The 23820-nt window shown below is 34.9% G+C and overlaps 1 protein-coding gene across 1 annotated transcript in view; it reads right to left on the bottom strand.

The window, feature by feature from the left end:
- Positions 1-23820, bottom strand: part of BRIP1 (BRCA1 interacting DNA helicase 1) — a 172967-nt gene that overhangs the window by 16219 nt on the left and 132928 nt on the right. Inside the window, 1 exon segment of the mRNA XM_088027330.1 lies at positions 8981-9093. Coding sequence (XP_087883456.1) covers positions 8981-9093 — 113 coding nt within the window.

The raw sequence follows: 23820 nt of genomic DNA, 5'->3' as shown, positions 1-23820 counted from the left end.
TTAATACTTTGTTAAGATTATTTTCACCTATGTTTTTGACAGATATTAGTCTGTAGTTTTCTTTGTTTTTATATTGTCTTCATTTAGTTTTGGTAGGATAGTGCTGGCCTCATAAAATGAATTGGGAAGGGTTCTATCATCTATTTTTTTTAAAAGATTTTATTTATTTATTTGAGAGAGAGAGGGAGAGAGAGAAATGGGGGGCAGAGGAAGAGGGAGAAACAGACTCCCCACTTAGCAGGGAGCCCAAGGAGGGGCTCGATCCCAGGACTCTGAGATCATGACCTGAGCCAAAGGCAGACGCTTAAACAACTGAGCCACCCAGGTGCCTCATATAACAATTTTCTAGAAGAGATCAAATGGAATTCGTGCTATTTCTTCATTTTTTAAAAGATTTTATTTATTTATTTGACAGAGAGAGAGAGATAGTGAGAGCAGGAACACAAGTAGGGGTAGTGGGAGAGGGAGAAGCACGTTTCCCGCCGAGCAGGGAGCCCGATGTGGGGCTCAATCCCAGGACCCTGGGATCATGACCTGAGCTGAAGGCAGACTCTTTAATGAATGAGCCACCCAGGCGCCCCGCTATTTCTTCTTTAAATGTTTGGTAATATTTGCCAGTGAACCCATCTAGGTGATTTTTTTCAAACTACAAATTTTCTTTACTAGACAGAGGACTGACTATTCAGGTTATCTTTTTCATCTTCCGTGAGTTTGGTACTTTGTGGGTTTGAGGGAATTAGTCTATCTCACCCAAGTTGTTGAATGTATGCATATAGTATAGTTTTTTCCATATTATCTTTTTAACATTTGCAGGGTATATAGTAATATGACTCCTTTTATTCCAGAGATTGATAATTTGTGGCTTCCCTTTTTTCTTTGTCAGTTACCTAGAGATTTACCAATTCTATTTATCTTTTTAAACTCAATTTTTTAAGGGCACCTGGATGGTGCAGTCAGTTGAGCATCTAGGCTCTTGGTTTCGGCTCAGGTCGTGATCTCAGGGACATGAGATCAAGCCCTGCGCTGGGCTCCACTCAATAGGGAGTCTGCTTGAGATTCTTTCTCCCTCAGCCCCTCCCACTTGTACTTGCTCTCTCTCTCAAATAAATAAATCTTCTAAAAAAATAAAAGCAATTTTTTAATTCTTAGTTTCACTGATTTGTTTTCAAATTCATTGATTTATACTCTTATCTTTATTATTTCCTTTTTTTGTTTGCTTTATATTTATTTTGCTTTTCTTTTCCGACCTTAAGGTAGAAGCTTATTGATTTGAGACCTTTCTTCTTTTTGAAAATAAGCATTTAATGATTGAAATTTCCTACTGGGCACTGCTATAGATGCAGCTCACATATTTAGATACATTTTCATTTTTGATTAGCTCAAAATATTTTCTAATTTTCCTAAGACTTTCTGCTTTATCTATGGATTATTTAGAAGTATAGTTTTTTTAAAAGATTTATTAATTTTAGAGAGGGGGGAGGGGCATAGGAAGAGGGAGAAAGAGTCTTAAGCAGACTCTGCACTGAGTGTGGGGTCGGACACAGGGCTTGATCTGATGACCCTGAGATCATAACCTGAGCTGAAACCAAGAGTCAGATGCTCAACTGACTGCCACCCAGGTGCCACTAGAAGTAGGCTTTTAATATGATTTTACTCATATGTGGAATTTAAGAAAATGGATGAACATATGGGAGGGGGAAATAGAGAGGAGGAAACAAATCATGAGAGACTCTTAACTGTAGAGGACTGAGGGTTAATGGAGGGAGGAGGGTGGGGGATGGGATAGATGGATGATGGGTATTAAGGAGGGCACTTGTTATGATGAGCACTGGGTGTTATATGTGATGGGTGATATATATGATAACCTCTAAACTTTACTCCTGAAGCCAATATTGAACCGTAGGTCAATTAATTATAATTATAATTTAAATTAAAAAAATTAAAATTACTAGACATTTACTATAAAAACATATGTTTTTAATTTCCAAATATTTTTTTCTGTCAAATATTACTGATTTCTAATTTAATTGTTTAATTACATTTTGGTCAGAGAACACATTAGGGTTTCAATTCTTTTAAAAAATGTAAAGTTTGGGCGCCTGGGTGGCTCAGTTGTTAAACGTCTGCCTTCGGCTCAGGTCATGATCCCAGGGTCCTGGGATCAAGCCCCACATTGGGCTCCCTGCTCAGCGGGAAGCCTGCTTCTCCCTCTCCCACTCCCCCTGCTTGTGTTCCCTCTCTTGCTGTGTCTCTCTCTGTCAAATAAATAAACAAAATCTTAAAAAAAATGTAAAGTCTATCATCCAGGATATGGTCTATATTGATAAATGTTCCTTATGCACTTGGAAAAATGTTTATTCTAACATTGTTGCATGGAGTGCTCTACGTCAATTCAATCCAGCTGGTTAATAACACTGTTCAAGTCTTCTGTATCTTTGTTTTCTGTCTACTCCTTCTATCTATTAATGAGAGAGGAAATGAAATCTTCAACTATACTTGAGGACTTATCTATTTCTCTATTCAGATTTGTTATTGCATCATATATTTTGAAGCTCTGTTTTTAGGTGCATACACATTAAGGATTGTTGTATCTTATTGGTAAATTGACCTTTTCATCATTTTATAATTTTCATTTTTAATACTCCACTAATACTCTTTGCTCTGAACTCACTTTGTCTGATATTAATGAAGTTACTCCAGAAAGTTCACTTGTACTTTGAATTCTAGTCTTCTTCCCAAGTCTGTCTGCCACTATTTACTTTTCACAGTACTCAAATAGCTGTTCCTATTGAGAATGCTAGCTGTACCTAGCATTCTGTCTAGGTTTTTAAGACAGTAGTATGCTTATTTCATCTTATCTAGAGTTGAAACCTATTTTTTAAAAGTTAATTTTAACTTTGTAAATTTTAATTTTTAAATACACAAGCATAGTTTAAAAATCAAATAGTAATACAGTAGCTATAATTAAAAAAAATAGAATTCTTTTACCTATGTACACTCTATCTCCAATTCCCAATCCTCAGAAACAATTCCCTTAAATTTATTATAGTTCTACTCATTTACCTCTATGTTCTAAATAACTTTTAGAACTACTTCTACTACTTCTTGATTTTTAACCTTTACACATTATGTATGGATTCTTCCTATAGAAGATGTTTCTTCTCTTATACCACTGATACTCCATCACCTCTTCATTTTCCTGATAGTTATACCACAATTCTTATGTAATCAATATTCAGTGGATAACCATTTACAGGTGTTATATTGTACACTATGATTACATTTTCTTTCTCATACAAGACTTTTTGTTCTGCCCTAGAGTTATTAACTGTCTCTCTCCTTTTTTGCTTTTCTATGTATTCTATCATTAATTCCCAAACTTTGCCACAGCTGTAAAAATTCTTCTAAGTATGGTCAAAATCCATCTTCAGAAACCAATCTAGACTGACTACTATGGGACTGCTGCACACCTGTCATCCCAGAGCTTCCCTTCCTAATTTGAGAATTCTCTTTTCCTCTATTCTGGGTTGGAACTCCAGTTTCCTGCAACTTTGATATTCCTCTGTCTGAATTTTCTCTTATTTGATGAAGCATATCTTCCAGTAGCATCCTGAGAAAGTATTTAAATGCATTTAAATGCAGTATCCTGCGGGCGCCTGGGTGGCTCAATTGGTTAAGCCACTGCCTTCGGCTCAGGTCATGATCCCGGAGTCCCGGGATCGAGTCCCACATCGGGCTCCCCCTTCTCTGTGGGGAGCCTGCTTCTCCCTCTGTCTCTGCCTGCCACTCCCCCTGCTTGTGCACACTCTGTCTCTCTCTCTATGTGAAATAAATAAATAAAATATTAAAAAAAAATAAATGCAGTATCCTGCATTTAAAGCTAATATTTTAGGTCCTTTTTTTTTTTAAAGATTTATTTATTGATTGATCAGAGAGAAAGAGGGAGGGAGAGAGAGTGAGCACGAACAGGGGCAGTGGCAGGCAGAGGGAGCGGCAGGTTCCCTGCTGAGCAAGGAGCCTGATGCGGGACTCAATCCCAGGATCCTGGGATCATGACCTGAGCCGAAGGCAGATGCTTAACCGACTGAGCCACCCAGGTGTCCCTAATGTTTTAGGTCCTTTGCATATTGAAGGCTTTATTCTATCTTATAGCTTATTGATCGTTTGAGTTGTATAAACTTAAATTGCAAGTCAAAATTTCCCTGAAAAATTTGAAGATAATTTAAAACTGTCTTCTATCTTCTAATGTTGATTTTTAAGGAGTCTCTCAATTGTGATTTCATGTCTTTTGTATGAGACCTGTTTTCTTCTCTCTGGAACGTTCTAGGACTTTTTCTTTATCTCAGGTACTTTGAAACTGCACAGTGAGATACTTTGTAGCTTTTCTCCCTTTACTGGTGCTTGGGTGGGCCCCTTAATCAGGAAATTATGCCCTTCAATTCTGAGCATTTTTCTTGAATTATTTCTCTGATTGGTTTAAGTTCTTCCATATTTCCTTTCTTCTATATTTTCTTCTTCTATATTTTCTCTGGTCTCTTCCTACAGATCTCCTTTTTATCAGAAATTGCCTCTTGCATACTGATCTTTAAATTTTCTCTCTTTGTTATTTTGACCTAGGAAATTTCAATTTTATCTTCTGAGCTTAATTCTGCATTTAAAGTCTGCTATCATGTTAATGCCTGGAAACTTTTCTTAAAATAAATCTGTTCTTATTTCATGGAGGAAATATTTTACCCTCTCTGGATAAGGGGTTGGCTAACTAAGCCCACACAGGAAATCTGGTCCATATTTTGTTTTTGTACAGCCTGCAAGGCAGGAATGATATTCACATTTTCAGATGGTTAGAGAAAAAATAAAGAATATGGGTGGACTGGACATGGCCCAAAAAACCTAAAATATGTATTGTCCACTTCTTTACAGAAAAAGTTTGACCAACCTCTGTTCTATTGTAGAGACCTGACCAAAAAGAACAGCCAACCTCTGTTCTAACGCACTGTTTGTTTTCTACCAGTTCTTCCACCCTGTTTTTGTTTTGTTGGTATAGTTTTGATATTGTTTTGGTCTGTATTTTTCATGTTACAGACTTTTTTTGGTTATCTGGTGATCACTCTTGGCACTTACATAAGAGTAAAGTATGAAAATGTTGATTGGTAGCTCTGCCTACATGGGTATGGCTTATATCCCGGGAAGCTGTGCCAGAGTAAGGTACTTTGGTAGGAAGAGGACCACTTTACTACTATCTGTAGGTCTTTACTCATGAGGTAATTAGTATCCCTAGACAGGAATACTGTACGTTCCTGCCTTGGAGATATAAGATTGATTATAAGCCTATTCAGAGCTGAGAAGAAAAGGGGGGTAGAGTTCTCACATTCCATAAACAGACTTTTCTTAACCCCCATCTTTAGTACATCCTTAGCTATACCTGGAGTTGAAGAACATATAAACTCTCTAATACAATCTCTCCAGAGAGTAAATTTGAGTGGGGAAAAGGGCTGTCTACTTACAGTAACTTGCAATCAATTATTTTGTGATTAATCCTACTTTAAATGATACTTTAGAGTGCCCCCACATCCCAAGTTCTTCCATGCCTGAATCTGAAGAATCTTGCTGACTTTCACAACAGCTTTCTTTTGCCTGCTAAGTCACTCAATCATTCATCTGTTCTTCAGTGTTCAAAATTTGCTGACATCTCATCTGGTAGTGTTCCCTCTCCCACTCTTTTTAACTTTGTAGTTTTGGCATTTTTATCATTTTTATTCCTTTAGTTTTGAGAGGGGTGAAGATTAATATAAATGCTTGATTTTTCCAGAGATTTAAAACAATCTAAATTTTATATGACTTTTTAAAAATATTTTAAAGCAGGTTCTGAGGCATCAGACCACAAAATTAGGCAGGACAGGAAGATGGATATTGCCAATATTATAGACCAGTGTTGAAAATTAATGGAAAGTTGGGGTGCCGCTCTATTTTTTATTCCATTTTGGCTTATTTTAAAGTGTTCTAAGGTAGAAAGGCATTTAGGTTACCAAAAACAGTTCAGAGAAAAGAATTTCACCTATTCTTTTTTCCTTTGTTTTCATTCTGCCTCGTTCAAATGAATTATGCCCACTTGAGACAAAGATTATACTTTCAGTAAAGCAGACCTGTTAGAAAACTCATAGTGCAGTTGTAACCTGGTCACAAAACCATCTGGTACATTCCCAAAGGCTGTTATTACATTTCATGGACTTATATTACTTCAAATACTCTAACAGTCCCATGTGGGCTTAAAAAAAAATTTTTTTTTTAAACTCAATTTGTTTCTGCTTACTTTAGACCTTCTAGACTTATCCCTTATAAGAAGAGTGCCTGGTTATAAGTACCTTTGTGTCTATCAATACACATTATGAGTTTTATCAAGTGATGTAAAACATTCACTTGATTTTTAAATGAGTATTTCTTTGTAATAAAAAGTTGCTACTTGTTGATACTGTTTCCCTGAAAATCAATACAATGACAGTTAGGCTATCAATTTTTTAATTAATAATAAAATATGAAAACTACAGTATTATATATCAATGTTACAAACACGTGTCTTTTTATGAAATTCTAGAAAAGTATGTTTTGAAGCTCCAGATGCTCTCTGGCCAACATGGTATAGTGGACCATTTTTCATGATACCATTTTTCATGAATTCAACAAGTATTTATTGAGCATCTATGCCCCAAGCTGAGGCATAGTTGGTTGCTGAGAATGTAAAATACATGTTTAGGGAAGCAGACAGATATATAAACAGGTTATTATAATATAATGAGATATATGTATAATAGAGATATGTGTAATAGATAATATGTGTAATAGAGATAATGTATAAACTACTATGGGTTTCCTAAGGTGTAAATAACTAGTTGGAAAAGTAAAAAGAAATCTTCATAAAGGACATGACCTTCAACTAGGTTTTGATTGGTAAACTTGGCAAATGAATTGTCCGATAGCTTGTTATGCCAAAGCCGAGAGTAGTGAAAGGATACGGTATGTTTAATAATAAGACGTTTTATGTTTAACAGTGAGAGCTTTAGAGGATAAAAGTAGGGTCTAAAGATGAAAAAGCAGGTCCTGAGGTTTTAAAAGTAGGTGGGGCCAAGATATGAAGGCCCATTTAGTAATTATGTGATATCAGACAAGTAATTTCATCTCTTACAACCTGTTTAATATATGTAGAAAATGTTTATAAATGACAAAGTAGGATACAGATATATTTTTGCTTCAAATGATTTCTTAAAATTCAGTGCATTGCCTATATTAAAAGGAAAAAAAAATAACTGAGGTAAGAATATTTACTGTCCTGAAATTAAGTATAGTGACTAAAAGTCAAGAATTTTAAATAATATTCAGGTTCCCCTAGAAACTATTTGCTGAATATTAAAATACAAATACAAGAACACAAAACAGGTCAACAACAGGGAGACACCAAGTAAGCAGATGAAATACTTCAAGAACAATTTATAGTGCAACATGATGCCAAGTACCAATGAAATTTCTAGGCAGAGAAGGGCAGCAGCTTAACCATACCAGTAGATTAACCATAGAACCGAATCATTCAATTTGAAGGGAAATACCTGCAGAATATCATTTTTAAATGATGGGTTAGGGAGTGGGTGATGTGTTCTGGGACTTAAGTCCAGCTGTTGTAGTCCCGTCATTAGCTATCTGTAAATCTGAACTCAAATGAAATCTAATATGTGTAAATAGGCTAATGTGAGTGAACAAGATGAGAAAAATTTAAATTCTGGATTTGGTTAGGTCAGATTACAGTTAGGTGTGGGTCTTTTGGCTGAACAGAAAATATGTCAAATGGTCATGTTTTCATGATTTTATTCTTAACCTGTGTTCTTTTATTTTGATTATATGAGTGCCTTACAGCTTCCACAAGAAAAAATTATTACATGGTTTTAACTAGTTACAATTTCATGGATAGAGAATATAAAATATTAGGTTATTAAAAGTCTAAGGATTAAAGTGTTTATAAATTAAATGCTATGTTCTACAACATGAAAATTATGTTATAAAATGGTAACTTAATAACTAGCTCCACAAAGCACAAATCTTAATGGACCAAAATACTTAGGAAAAGAAGTATTATAACTAAATGTTATTAGTTGGCATTAATTCCTTAGCTTTAAAAATTTTTTTTTAATTTTATTTTTTCAAAGATTTATTTATTTGAGAGTGAGAGAGAGAGACTGCACACAGGGGGACGGACAAGGGTGAGAGAGAATCTCAAACTGACTCCTGGCTGAGCTTGAAGCCTGAAGTGGGGCTTGATCTCACAACCCTGACATCATGACCTGAGCTGATACCAAGAGACAGATGTTCAACGAACTGAGCTACCCAGCTGCCCCTAAAAGCATGGTTTCTTTTAACTCTTCTTGAATGGTTTGCTTTATACCCATAAAACCATCATCTAGGTTCTGATGTTCACAAGATAAAACTTTTACTGTTTGGTGGTGAACTTCTCTAAACATTTACTGAGTACCCTTCTGTGTGACATTCATTGTTTGATCAATCATAAATCTTCTTAAACTTTAGCAAATTTTGAGGTTTTAGGGTTTCATTTACTCTTTTCAGCTTTCACTTGTGACATCTATCATTAAAAATATATCAGTTCCTAAGGTTCTAGTAAAAGAAAATGCTATCAGGGCGCCTGGGTGGCTCAGTTGGTTAAGCGACTGCCTTCAGCTCAGGTCATGATCCTGGAGTTCCGGGATCAAGTCCCGCATCGGACTCCCTGCTCAGCAGGGAGTCTGCTTCTCCCTCTGACCCTCCCTCCTCTCATGTGCTCTCTCTCTCTTTCTCTCTCTCAAATAAATAAATAAAATCTTAAAAAAAAAAAAAGAAAAGAAAATGCTATCAAATTTATCCTAAGAAGTAGCAAGACTATCTTTTCTATAGCCCTGGCCACAGATAATATTACAGTAACATTACATTAAATTTCACTTACCTACCTAGGGCCTGGTTTAAGGCCCTATATGCTTGAATATCATACCACTGACGGCCAGGTAAAAGACCTCTCAATTTTGAGTGCTGATCATTGTATTGTCGCTTTAGTTCAACCTAACAATTTAAGAAATATTAAAAATATAGTAGATAAATTAAGGCTCATTTTAAAAATCACATTAAGTTCTAACATTCTGAACACCATTTTATTAAGGTAGAGAGATTTTGTTTTTCAGTATATCAGTATTGAATTTTACTCAATTCCTTTAAAACATGTCTATTCAGGGACGCCTGGGTAGTTCAGTCAATTAAGCATCTGCTTTCAGCTCAGGTCATGATCCCAGGATCCTGGGATCAAGTCCCGCATTGGACTCCCTGCTCAGTGGGGAGCCTGCTTCTCCCTCTGCCACCGCCCCCCCCCCATTGTGTTCTCTCTCTGACAAATAAAATCTTTAAAAAATAAATTAAAAACTAAAAAAAATGCCCATTCATCCTTACTTTTCCTGAGTTCCTCCATGCAACTCATTAATTAGCTGTTTGATTAAATCAAAAGTTTTATTAAGAAATAGTTTACAAAGAATAAAATTCACAAATTTTCAATGTATACATAGAGAAATCTTGACAAATGTATTGTCATGCAACCACCACCATAACTTTAATATAGAATATTTTCAGCACTCCCTAAATCTCCTTTCTATTCCTTTTCAGTCTCTCTCCATTGCTGACTTTGTCAACCAATGATTGGCTTTCTGTTTTGCCTCTTCTAGAATTTCTTATAAAGATTATTACACAGTATGTAATCGTTTGTCTTTTTCATTTAGCATAATGATTTTGGAATTCGTTCACGTTGAAATATACATCAAAGGTTCATTTTTTAATGTTTTTCAGACTGATAATCTCTGCTTTTTAATTGGGATGTTTAGACCATTCACATTTAATATAAATATTGCTATGATTTGGCTTTATATCTACAGCAGCAGAATACACATTCTTCTCAAGTACACATGGAATATTCTCCAGGATAGATTATATGTTGACCACAAAATATGTCTTAAGAAATTTAAGAAGATTGAAATCATATAATGTATCTTTTCCAACAACAATGGTGTGAAATTAGAAATCAATAACATGAGGAAAACTGGAACATTCACAAATATGTGGAAATAAATATCACAACTAAACAATCAATGGATCAAAGAAGGAATAAGAGAACTCAAAAAGTATCTTGATACAAATGAGAATGGAAATACAACAAACCAAAAATATCAGATGCAGCAAAAGCAGTTCTAGGAGAAAAGTTTATAGTGATAAATATCTACAGTGAGAAAAAAAACAAAGATCTCAGATAAACAACCTAACTTTCCATTTTAAGAAACTAGAAAAAGAACAAACAGTCTCAAAGTTAGCTTAAGGATGGAAACTAAGATGAGAGCAGAAATAAAATTAAGGCTAGAAAACAAAAGAAAAAAATGGTTGAAACTAAGAGTTGGTTTTTTTAAAACATAAAACTGATAAACTTTTTGCTAACTAAGCAAAAGGAAGGGTCAACAAATTATAAATGAAAGAGTACAAGTGATACTACAGAAATACAAAGGATCATAAGAGACCACTATGAACAATTATATGCCAAAAAATTAGATAACCTAGAAGAAATGGATAGATTCCTACAAATATACAAGCTACCAAGATTAAATCATGAAGAGATAAAAAATCTGAACAGATCTGTAACAAGAAAAATAAAGCAGTAATCAAAAATCTCTGAATAAAAACAATCCCAGGGCCAGATGGCTTCACTGATGAATTCTATTGAGCATTTAAGATAGAATTAACAATGTTCCTTCTCAAATGCTTCCAAAATATTGAAGAGAAGGGAAAACTTCCAACATCATTTTAAGAGGCCAGCACTACTCACATACCAAAGCCAGATAAGGATGCTACAAGAAGAGAAAATTACAGGCCTATACCCCTATATGATAAACATTGTTGCAAAAATCCTCAACAAAATATCAGCAACTGAATTCAACAGCATATTAAAAGAATTAGACACACGATCAAGTGGGATTTATCCCTGGAATGCAAGACTGGTTTAACTACACACAAATCAACAAATGTGATACACCACATTAACAGAAGAAGCAGAAAAAGCATCTGAGAAAATTCAACATCCTTTCATGATTAATATAAAAGGAATGTATCTCAACATAATAAAGGCTATATATAACAAGCCCACAGCTAATATCATACTCAGTAGTGAAGAGTTGAAAACTTTTCTTCTAGTATTAGGAACAAGACAAAGTTTCCCACTCTAACCACTTCTATTCAACAAAGTACTAAAAGTCCTAGCCAGAACAATTAGGCAAGAAATAAAAGGCATCCAAACCAGAAAGGAAAAAGTAAAACTATCTTTGCATATGACATGATCTTTTATGTAGAAAATGCTATAGACTCTACCAAAAAACTGTCAGCACTAATAAGCAAACTTAGTAAAGTTGGAGGATATAAAACCAACATATAAAAATCAGCTGTATTTTCATACACTAACAACAAACTATCCAAAAAAAGAAATTAGGAAAACAGTCCCATTTACAATAGCATCAAAAAGAATAAAATACTTTGGGATAAATTAAGCCAAGGACATGAAAAATCTTTACACTGGAAACTGTAAGACACTGATGACAGAAATTGAAGAAACACAAATAAATGGAAAGATCCTGTGCTTATGCATTGAAATAATTAACATTGTTAAGATGTCCTTACCACCCAAAGTGATCTACAGATTCAATGCAATCCCCATCAAAATCCAAAAGCCATCTTTTACAGAACTAGATGAATGATGACTGGCTGGCAACCCACACGAAAAGATGCTTAATTTTACTAGTCTAATGAAGAAATGCAAATTTAATAATCCCATTGCTTTTTATTTATTTATTTATTTATTTGACAGAGAGAGAGAGAGAGACAGAGAGAGAGAGACCATGAGAGAGGGAACACAAGCAGGGGGAGCAGCAGAGGGAGAAGCAGGCTTCCCGTGGAGCAGGGAGCCCGATGTGGGGCTCGATCCCAGGACCCTGGGATCATGACCTGGGCCAAAGGCAGACGCTCAATGACTGAGCCACCCAGGCGCCCATCCCATTGCTTTTATCTGAAGAATATTGACAAATATTTACCAAAAGTGTTTATATTTTTCTACAAGTACAAATAGAATTATACAAGGATATTCACTGCATCTCTGCATTGAAAACAAGTAACAACCTATTAAGTGGATTAATCATGTTATATTACATTTATTCTGAGATAAATATTGGATTAAAATATTTATACATTTTGACATGGAAATTTAACCAAAATATATTTTGTAAGTAAAAATCAAGTAAAACGCGCACACACACACACACACACACACACACGCACGCACACACACAGAACCAGGTATCAAGTTTTTAAATAGGACCACAATTTAGAGCAATACCAATTCTAAACAAAAAGACTTAAACCAAAACTCTGACAAGAACCACAGGAGAGACAGTTTAAAGATTATGTACTTTTGAGCTTTTCCAATATCTCCCCTAGAAAACTGTCAAATCATGCTCATACAAGTTCAAGATGATCAGCTACTAACTGACCTACAAAAAACAAAAATCAATATTTTTCAGAGAATAATGGAGTCCAGAATCTCTATAATGTACCATCTACAATGTCTAGTGTACAATAAAAATTACTAAAAAGTGTGATCCATAATCAAAGAGAAAAAAAAAAAGACAGTCAACAGAAACCAATCTAGCAAGGCCCCAGCTGTTGGAATTAGCAAAGACTTTACTGTAGCTATTACGGATATATTTAAATAACTTAGAAACATACAGTTTAATGAATGGACTTTAGGGAATCTCCACAGGGAAGCAGAAACTATAAAAAAGACCCAAATGGAAATTCTACACCTGAAAAATACAGTTAACTGAAATAAAAATCCATTGGATGGGTTTAACAGCATTTTGGAGAAGATAAAAGAACTAGTAAGTCTTAAGACAGATCCACAGAAGCAATGAAAAACATCAACTAGAGCAAAATAACTTCCCGCACACCAAAAATATAGGTGTAAAAGAATCCAAGCATATGAAAGCACTCAGTGATGATCTAAACCAATTTAAAATTCAGAGCTAACACAGTACTAATGCATTTGAGACAATATTTAGTGCCTCAAAGACTCCACTATTATAAGATATCAAGAATCTCTTATGTTTCTGAGTGACTGAATCTACATTCATTTTCCTATCTAGGTACTAACACACAGTACTAACACACAGAAACTGTGTTAATCTTTGCTGGAAAAGAAAGCACAATAAATTCTGCTATCTAGTCAATTGAACTTGATAGTATAATTATATCCCTTTTCAAAGAGACTCAGAATTAACTATAGGACATAAAACTGCATTCTATTAAAAGCTATGTCACACCAAAGGTTACCACATACCCAGCCTTCATCTGGTCTTCATAAAAATTGTTAAAATTACATCATCCTGAGAGTGGACTACTTTTATACAAGGTCAGAGTGTATGGTATACACAATTCAGACTGACCTACTTAAATATATAAGATAATGAGCTTTTTCCTGTAAAAGCTCTCCTCTAAAAAGATTCAAGTTCTGAGTAAAAGGAAATTATGCATTATGATTTTATATTTTTCTAAACTAATTGAATGAAAAGAGTTGTGGGTTTTGTTGTTGTTTTGTTTTGTTTTTTGAGAGAGAGAGAAAGGAGGCAGGGGAGGGATAAAGGGAGAGGGAGACAGAGAATCTTAAACAGATTCTGCGCTGGGCATGGAAATCAAGAGTTGGACACCCAACCAACTGAGCCACCCAGGCACCCCAAAGGGGTTATGTTTTAGGTAGTTCTCAAGAATGCTATAGAGTCAATTATGTCTCAATAAAGCTAAAAAAAAAAAAAAGAACCTAAATAAGAAAGAATGCTGTAGAAACATCAAAAATAGAACACTTAAAGTAGAAAAATTGATATAATGGGAGGAAGAAATTTTTGGTAGCTTTAAGAAAGAAACACTGAATTTAACTAATATTTAGTTTCACTTAGTACAAAGCATCTGTGATAGGCAGTAGAAATACAAAGATGAGTTAGGGGCACCTGGTTGGCTCAGTCAGTTAACTGCCTGATTCTTGATTTTGGCTCAGGTCACGATCTCAGGGTAGTGAGACTGAGCGCCGTGTTGGCTCCACACTCAGTGGGGAGTCTGCTTGAGATTCTCTCTCTCCCTTTCCCTCTGCCCCTCCCCTCCTCATGCTTGCACGCATTCTCTCTCAAATAAAAAATAAAACTTAAAAATAAAGATGAATTAAAATACGTTCTGCCTAGCAAGAGCTTATAAGGAACAGAAAAGAATATGAGTACAAATGGCCATCAAGTAAATATAAGTTTTAAGTAAGAAGAATTGAGACATGAAGACATGATATGAATTTGGTGCAAAAGTAATGAGGGCCTTACCTGGAAAGGTAAAGGGAATGGAAAAGAGGCCCAAGTTTTTAACACATTGTGGAGCTATAGAACTTTAGTGACAAAGTAGATGTAGGGCTTACTAAAGAAAGAAAAGTAAAAAATGACTCCACAAAGTTTCCAACCACCAGAGAGAAGCAATCTAGTAATCCACCGAGAGAAGACAAGAAAAGAAGTATGTTTAAGGAAGAAGATGGCTTAATTCATGATAATTTCTGGGGCACCTGGCTGGCTTGGTTGGTAGAGCATCTTGATCTGGGGGTCATGAGTGAAAACTCTAGAGCCAAAACACTACAGTATAGCTCCTATGAGTGATCTGAGGTAAGTCAATTCTGTTGTGGTTTACTTTTCTTAATTAGAAAAGGAATGAGTAAGAAAATCTAATTAAAATAAAATTTAAAATGGTTCTCAAATACAACAACAATTTAATCACCTATAACCATCTGCTAGTATTGGAAGCTCATAGAAATTGACTACAATACCTAGCAACTAGTTATCTAATGTGAACGAGTAGGAATTGCTTTTTTCACTTAGTCAACTTTCAAAGATCTCCTTTGTACTATTCCTGGGCAAGTATATAGTATATTTTTTGTAGTATATGCCTAATCAAAGATATAAAGAGTTACTTTCTTGGAAAAATTCTGGACTTTCAAGATAAATTAACAAATTAGTTTTAAGAAGTTTTAAAACTACACAAAAGAAAACAAAGTCTCTTCAATACAGTCTATCATACTATGAGCCTTTTAAAATAAAAGGACATGTGTTAGATGAGAAATCAGAAGGTACACTCCTGACAAGTAGCTTTCAAATTGTTAGGAAATAAATTGTATTTTATATCCCCTCAAAATAATCTGTCAAATTTCTATATTAGCTTTATAACTAGAATACAAAGGAAATAAACTTTCCTTTAAGTGTTATAGGGTATGTTTTAAATACATATATAATAAATAAGATGGCATCACAGGAAATAGATAATAGCATGTAAAAATTTCTAATAATTTGGAGATAAAGTATATTATAATATGTAGAGATTAAAAGAGAATATGCTTGGGGCTCCTGGGTGGCTCAGTCATTTAGCGTCTGCCTTCGGCTCATGTCATGGTCCCAGGGTCCTGGGATCGAGCCCCGCATCGGGCTCCCTCCTTCGCAGGAAGCCTGCTTCTCCCTCTCCCACTCCCCCGCTTGTGTTCCCTCTCTTGCTGTCTCTCTCAAATAAATAAATAAGATATTAAAAAAAAGTAAAAGAGAATATGCTTTAAAAATTCTATCCAACTGGGAAAAATATACATTTCCTATCTCTCAAAATGTAACTAAGTAGTTTTTCTATATCCTATATGCTATACCCTCCAGCCCCCATCAAATTGTAGCATTTATCCTTTGTCAGACATAATAGCTTAAGGGTTTTCAAATTTTCCTACACCCTGTTCCAGACAAATACTTTATAATGATCACTCTACCTATGGTAACAGTTGTTCTAGGATGTACTAGTTATAAACGAAATAGAGATAATGTAGCAACTATTAGATTAAATAAACAAAATTATCTCCCCTTGGTCTTTTAGTTTGCATTAAAACGAACTAGTTTTTATGTATGACAACATGAATTCAATTTCTTATAAGTTTTCAAATACTTTTTACAATGCAAATGGCCTTTAAAAGAGAGCCAGTATTTTACCTAGGGAAAGTATTTTAGATGAAAAGAAAAAACAAAAATCTTCTGAAAGTAAATATATATGCCAGTTAACATTAATTTTTTTTATTATATAAAGAAACAGACTTTTAAAAAATCAATAAAAAATAAAAATTATCTTGGGGAACACATTTAATTAGGGAAAGCAAAACTAAGGGTTTAGAAAAAGTAGGAAGCTAGTATACCTCATTTTAATGACATCAGAATCTATTTCATCATACACTTGGGGATTATCAGTCACGAAAATCAATGCCCAATTTAAAATGACATAAAGCATATGTGAAAAAGCCAGTTTCTCCTGCCAGCAAATAGCCTAAATGTTAAGTAAACCAAAGGCTGGAAGGGATTAGTTGAAATGTCAAAAGACAACCTTTTACTTTTACCTGCTCATCCTTATAAACACATTCTCATCCCTCAGGAATGCTTTCCAAACAAACAGTTTCAATGTGCAGCAGCAAAAGGCCTAAGGCAAGCTCCACCATCTTGTAACTGTCAAAGAGATTAGTCTTTGATCTATTTGGGAGGTCATGTCCACATTCACATTAGCAATACAGTCTAACAACATTATACCTGTTGGCCAATCCTTCTTCAATGCCTAATGAGACAGACATTTTATATTATGGAAGTTAACTGTGAATGTTTTTTCTGAGTTTTGACAGAAAGTGAACACCATAAACTAAGCTCAAGTGTGATTTGGAAAAATGATCTTGTAGATCAGTTAACATTACTTTTCAAATACATTTTACAAGGCTTTCCCAGAATAGAAAGCTATATTTAATTGTACACTCTAGAAGGAGTTCAAACCACTTGGTCCCCACCCCCAATAAATTAGTGTATGTGTAATTTTGGAGGGATGTGTGAACAGCAGAGAGAAATGAAACTATTTTACCAAACGTTGCAAACCGAGGGCCCAAAGTTGTGTTTTTTGTGACCCCCTTACTGTTGCTTAAAATAATTTGAGCTATTTGCCAACCCTCAACTAGCTCACTATTTAAATAATCTGTTTAACTCCTTTAGTGGCTTGAGTTTGCAACCCACTGGTTCGGATGCTACATTGATTCACCATACATTTTTTCTCCATAATGAGTTCAAGTTCACACAAAATGAAAAAAACACTCTTAATATAGTAGTTTCTAGACAACCAAAAATATCTCTGCATCAAAAGCTAACCTGACATAAGCAAAGATGAGATCCTGAATGCCAAAGATAGATAAATCAAGATGGAAGTGGTACTTACAGAATTATGTAAAAATACCCATATAGCTTTCAAGCAGAAGTTACATGGTTTTGGATTCTGATTTTACTATTACATTATTGTATACTTGGGATCAAACAGTAAGTTCCTTAAGTCCTTCAATGACTCAGTTTTCCTGGAGTCGGTATAGGTAGTACACTGCTGATGGGCACAGTATATATTAAAATAACCAAAAGGATTATACTGTATATGTCAACAAGAAGTTAAGTCACAATTTTGAACATTAGATTATTTTTTCAACTTAGTCAAAACAACAGTGTTGGCCACAAGTAGCTCTGTACAAGAATAAGAATAGCCTTTCATAAGTAGCGTCTGATAAGAAATAAGTCGTGTGATAAATATGAGCTGGAACCATAAATGTATCTCCTCACTTTACTGCCTCAAATGAAAGACAGGGGAATTTATCCCAACTCATATAAATATGCATTATGATTTTAGTAATAAATGCCCTTCTAAAAGCAATCAATATAGGCAGCATATATTTTTTTCCCTCATATGTAAGCTTTACAAAAGTTCAAGCCTCGAAACAAGACTGAGACCATATAATCAGCTAAACTTAATTAAAAATATTTTAAAACTTTGCTTCAGAAAAATAAGCACATTCGTCTAGCAAACACTCAAGGAGAATAGTTTTATCTTTCGCCAAGGTACAGGACCTAAAACATAAACATTTATAGCAAGCCAAATCTGGAAGACAGAGACTGTGCATTAGAGACATTTACTGCTCTATATCATCACAGTATAAACACTTTTATCAGGGTATCACAATATAAATTCCAATGGCTAGAGTTCTAAACTCAGCGTAAGATCTTGTATGTAAAATAATTTAGCCAGATAAGAGGAATATAGCTGGTTTTATTTCATCTGGCATATTTTCAAGATTTCTAAACACCAAGTTAACCAAATATAGTATATGTATTTTCTTAAATGGGGACAAATGGGTTTCTGCCAAGACTTAGGAAGCCACGCTCCCTTTTAGATTTTAAAACAAAACAAAACACACACACACACACACACACACACACACACACGAGATGGTTTTCAACTGTTACTTACTTTTCTTGTTATATTAGGACTGACCAAAATAATCTACCAAGAAATAAGAATCAAGACACAGTAACAGTAACATAATTTATCTCACATATGCTTTAAGGCTGCTTTGGATAACATACTTTCTACAGAGAAAATCTGTATTAAACTGTTATATTTTACCTTAATTTGTTATTATAATTTAGCTACTATCCAGAATAGTTTATTGGTAACTCAGTAACATTTAAATAATCCTGGGGGTGCCTGGGTGATTCAGTTGGTTAAGTGTCCACCTTCAGCTCAGGTCATTAACCCAGGATCCTGGGATGGAGCCCCACATTGGCTCTCTGCTCAGTGGGGAGTGGGGAGTCTGCTTCTCCCTCTCCTTCTGCCCCTCCCCCCATACACTCTCTCTTAAATAAATAAAATCTTAAAAAAAATAATCCTAAATAAATGCTTTAGGTAATAATGCAAAAACATTCTGTCAGTATGGAGCATTAGATCTTTGGAGTTTTATAAGAAAATAATTTGTTAAGAAAATGAGCCCAGAAAAAAGCAGAAATTAATATTTTTCTATTAAAAGAAAAAAAAGGCAGTTAATACTTTAAGACATGCTAGATACCTTAAAATGAATACCCTTATTCTATAAAGGGCAAAGTTATTTTTTTAAAAGAATAAGCTTTGTGGCAATTTAGTTAGGCTAGCCATAACAAAATATTGTCTAGGTAAACCTGAAAATGCTTAAATTATCATCTCCAGAAAAAGTTTTATATATATACATATATATATATATTTTTTTTAAATGCTATAGTACGTTTTGAGGGAAGGAGGTAAAAGTATACAGCCTGGATTCAAGGCTTTGACATTAACTAGTTGCTTGACCTTGGGCAAGTCACCAGTACTCCCTCAATTTAGTTTCCTTTCTCAGTTTCCTCTTTTGTGTAAATGGAAGAAAATAATTCTGACCTTACCTCACAGAGTTGGTTGAAGAAATAAATGACAATTAGCACAAAACAGAAAAGCATCATATATTGGAGGTAAGTGGGCTGGAGTCATTGTTTATCCTATATTTCTAAAACCCAATGTAGGTTTGGGTAGGCTTTACATTTTGTCGTACTATATTGCTGCACATTTGTGAAAGCCTGTCAGGACTGACAGAGACAATGGGGGCCATCTCTTAGGCTGGTCACCTCAAATCAGTGTTTTAACAGCTAGATCAACTCCCTATGAAGGCGCTTAACTGATTCTATTCAATGTATAGGCACACTGTTTTAGGTAACATAAAGTAAGTTTCTTCAGTTTGTAAAGTGGCTACTTCTTCATCAAATATGAATGAAAATATGTACATTGGCAGGACAAAGAGAACAGTATTCAGTTTTGAAATGTAATTTTTGAAAAATAATTTCTGCAACTGATCTTAAATTTTCTGATAAATAAGCACTTTTTAATGTACTTCATAATATTTTTTATCACTATGCAACCCATTAGCTGTATTTGAACTATATAAAATATGTTAGTGGTGTAATCTATGGAATAAGTGCATGACTGGTCCTTTATTAGTCTGAATATTATCTCATTAGCATATCTTATAATCTAGAGCTTCCCTTGTTAAAGTCACATAGGAGAGCTAAATAACTATGAATAAACACTTCTAGCAATAACAGTCAACAAAATGAAATACTATCATACATAAAAAAATGTGGGGCTATAAATGGAACCCCAGGCTCTTAAAGGAATGAGCTAATATCAAGAGACTTTTTTAAGGGGAATGAGCAGCTGCATTTAGCAAGTGACAGAGACCTGTACCTACTCCTACATAACTCTGGAAGAAGGGCAAGATCTCTCATGCAAGAGGCTTGTGGATGTTAGAAAATGCAACACAAAGCCCTTTGGTCCTGGGGTGGGTGTGGGAGTGTTGCATAAAAGTTTGGTGGCAAGGGTAGGCATCAAAAGTAGAGGTAATCACAGTTAAGAGGAAGCTCAGACTCAAATTTCACCTGATTAAACACTGTGACATTTAAAAACAAACATGGTCAAGAGAAAGTGTCCACATAACAAAAAGATTACCTAAGTACTGAAAAATACTGAAATATACTTAAAACTTTAAAACTGTTTATTACCTCCATAGCCCAACAAGTGAATTCTGATACTTTCTCCATCTAGATTTTATTATGTCCAAATTTATCTTTCAAACATTAAGCATATGCTTGACTTAAAAAAACTATTACTTTTTATCTTTACAATATTATTGTTAGGAATATTTGATTTAGAGCTTCTCAAATGTGAATGTGTGAGTGTGGGAATAAGGTATATGGGATCACAGCATTTTAAAATCTCATACTTTATCCTAGAAAGTAGTGAAGACTTCCAGTTTCAGAAAGGAAAAAAGAAAGACATTTCCTCTTTCTTTGCCTCTCAAAAACTGCCCCAAACTTAAAAGACAAATAAGAAAAACACAGTCTTTATCTTCAATTAAACTAAGAAATCTGCAACCTCAAAACCCAATACATGAATGTGAAAAGCAGATGGACAAATGGTGTATGATTAAGCAGAGAGGTGAAAGTTCAAACCAAAGTACCCACAGAGCTACTGATGGGAAATAAGCCAGTTAGGCCTGCAGGAGTCCAAAAAAGTTCAGGAAATGAATGTATAGGTAAACTGCTGGAGGATGTGTACTATGAAGATGAAACAGTAAACAAGAAACAAGAGGAAGATTTGAGACCCAGGAAACTTGGGATCCAACATAGAAGACAGGCAAATCAAATTCCTAGGACGACAGAAAAGGGAAATCTCAGGATTTTGGCAGTTAAGTGGGCTAAAGAACAACTTGGCTCTGATTGAAGTAGGAGATCAGGAGGCTCGAGAAGTGATGTCTTCAGGGGTATGAAAAGGACTGACCTATTATCTGACAGGTGTGATAGGATAATTGAAGAGGTGGTGTACAGATTCACTGAAGGGTGACAGAAGATTAATGTAAAGATATTTTAAAAAGGAGGGGTACCTGGGTAGCTCAGTCGGTTGAGTGTCTGCCTTTGGCTGAGGCTGTAATCCTGGGGTCCTGGAATAGAGCCCCACATAGGGCTCCCAGCTCAGCAGGGAGTCTGCTTCTCCCTCTCCTTCTGCCCCTCTCCCCACTCATGCTCTCTCTAATAAATAAATAAAATCTTTTTTTAAAAAAAGATCTTTTAAAAAAAGGAAAAATGGCAGAGGGCATTATTAACGGGAAGATAAAAAGTTCAAGAAAGGAAGGAAATCATTTGACCACAGTGAACAATATTTTCATAGTCATGATCTGGATTTTTTTTTAAAGATTCTATTTATTTGAGAGAGAAAGACAGAGATAATGACAGAGAGCGAGAGCTGGAAGGAGAGGGAGAAGCAGGCTTCCCGCTGAGCAGGGAGCCTGATGCAGGCCTCAATCCCAGGACCCTGGAATCATGACCTGAGCCGAAGGCAGATGCTTGACTGACTGAGCCACCCAGGCACCCCGATCATGATTTGAATATTCATTATGGACTTAATTTTTAAAATGTGATATAACTACATTAGGAGGAAAAAGGAGAAAGTGTAGTGAACTAAAATCTTTATCTCATATAGGAAGTAAACAGGTTTAAAATTGATTAAATAAAAATAAATATGGCAGTAAATACCATATAAAATGGCTATAAGAAGTGAAAGTCACAGCCTCTCAGAAGCAGGGGCTGGGAGAGGGGCAGAATCCAAGAAGCTGTTAATACAAGAAACTATGTGCTGTATTTTGTATAAATTAGACCTTTGGAAAAGCTTTATTGGACTTTTTTCAACTTGATAAGAAATAATTAAAAAATAAATGCAGATTGCTCATTTTAATTCATGACATACACTTACTTATATGTCTTACCATATAAACCAGTGATGCTCAACTGAGATTGATTTTTGCCTACCAAAAGATTTTGGCAATGTCTGGAGATATTTCTGGTTGTCACAACTAGTGGGGAGAGAAGGGTTTGCTACTGGCATCTATAAGTAAAGGCCGGAGATGCTGCCAAACATCCCACAATGCACAGAACATTGCTCACAACAAAGAATTAAACTGCCCAAAATGTCATTAGTGCCAAGCTTGAGAAAACCTGCTTTAAGGAATTTTAATCTACAAATCTGGTAATTTTGATGCAATAGGAAAATACACTATGAGGTGTTGTATAGCTTATACTCCCTGGCACATTATTTTGTCCCACAGTTAGAAAAAATAAACTGAACTTATTTCCAAATTATCAAGCCTTTAGTCTCAGTAAAAAATAGGAAAGAGGAAAGACTGACATGTAAACACACTAAATAAACAGTGCTGTCTACTACAGTTTATGTTATCTGAGACCTTAAGGCTTTACAGTTGGAGAAAATATCAAGTAATAAACTCACCTAGGCCTACCTACGTATCTGTACCTTGTAGGCTTTAAGGGGATTTGACTAAGTAAATATAAATAGACTAAAATTCACCATAAAAAATTCTACTCTTGGGGTGCCTGGGTGGCTCAGTCATTAGGCGTCTGCCTTTGGCTCAGGTCATGATCCCAGAGTCCTGGGATCGAGCCCCGCATCGGGTTCTCTACTCAGCAGGGAGCCTGCTTCTCCGTCCCCCACTCCCCCTGCTTGTGTTCCCTCTCTCGCTGTGTCTCTCTCTGTCAAATAAATAAATAAAACCTTAAAAAAAAAATTCTACTCTGAAGAAAAACACAAAGTTATTTTCAGAGAAGTTAAAAATCAATTCCACCATTTCCCTTGAGGTAGTGTTGCTGATTATGTCTGGGCCAACAGAAGTAATATGTCAATCAACCTTATGGGTCCCCAGGGTGATAATTTCACTTTTAAAGCCTTGAATCTGCTATGAGAACAAAAGTAAAATACAAAGGTCAATAAAGTTCTTGTTCTTGCCAAAAACAAGATGAACACAAGAAAATAATTTAAAAATTTTTCATAAACCAAGTTTTTGTTTTATTAAATATCCAAAGGTTTTATTTGTAGCCATATTCAGGCATGGCTTTTTTCTCTATGGAAAGAGAATGACATGACTATTGGGAGAAAAAGAAGGAAAAAGGCTAATGAAACTTGCTTACAATTTTGCGATTTTTAAATGTTTCCTCCCCTAATCCCAAAACATTCCTTTAAGAAATAGGGAATTTTTTTTTTAATTTAAGAATTAAAAATACCTCAGCCATTTATTTTTGTGTTTTATGTTTGTTTCTCAGGAGGGGTGGGAGCAAGGGTTTGGTTATCTCAGTTTTTACTGTCCAAGGCAAATTATAAATTGTCAACCTAGATGGCGTAATTAGATTTAAACTAGATTTTCATTTTGTTATTTCAAGATATACTTACAACCTACTTAATAATACTTTT

The sequence above is a fragment of the Eumetopias jubatus genome, unplaced genomic scaffold (assembly GCF_037043125.1).
Source record: "Eumetopias jubatus isolate StellerSeaLion01/CBP00866 unplaced genomic scaffold, mEumJub1_p1.0 scaffold_10, whole genome shotgun sequence".
Classification (NCBI taxonomy): Eukaryota; Metazoa; Chordata; class Mammalia; order Carnivora; family Otariidae; genus Eumetopias; species Eumetopias jubatus.
The sequence above is the reverse complement of the archived record's forward strand: the minus strand, read 5'-3'. Positions and strand labels throughout refer to the sequence as shown.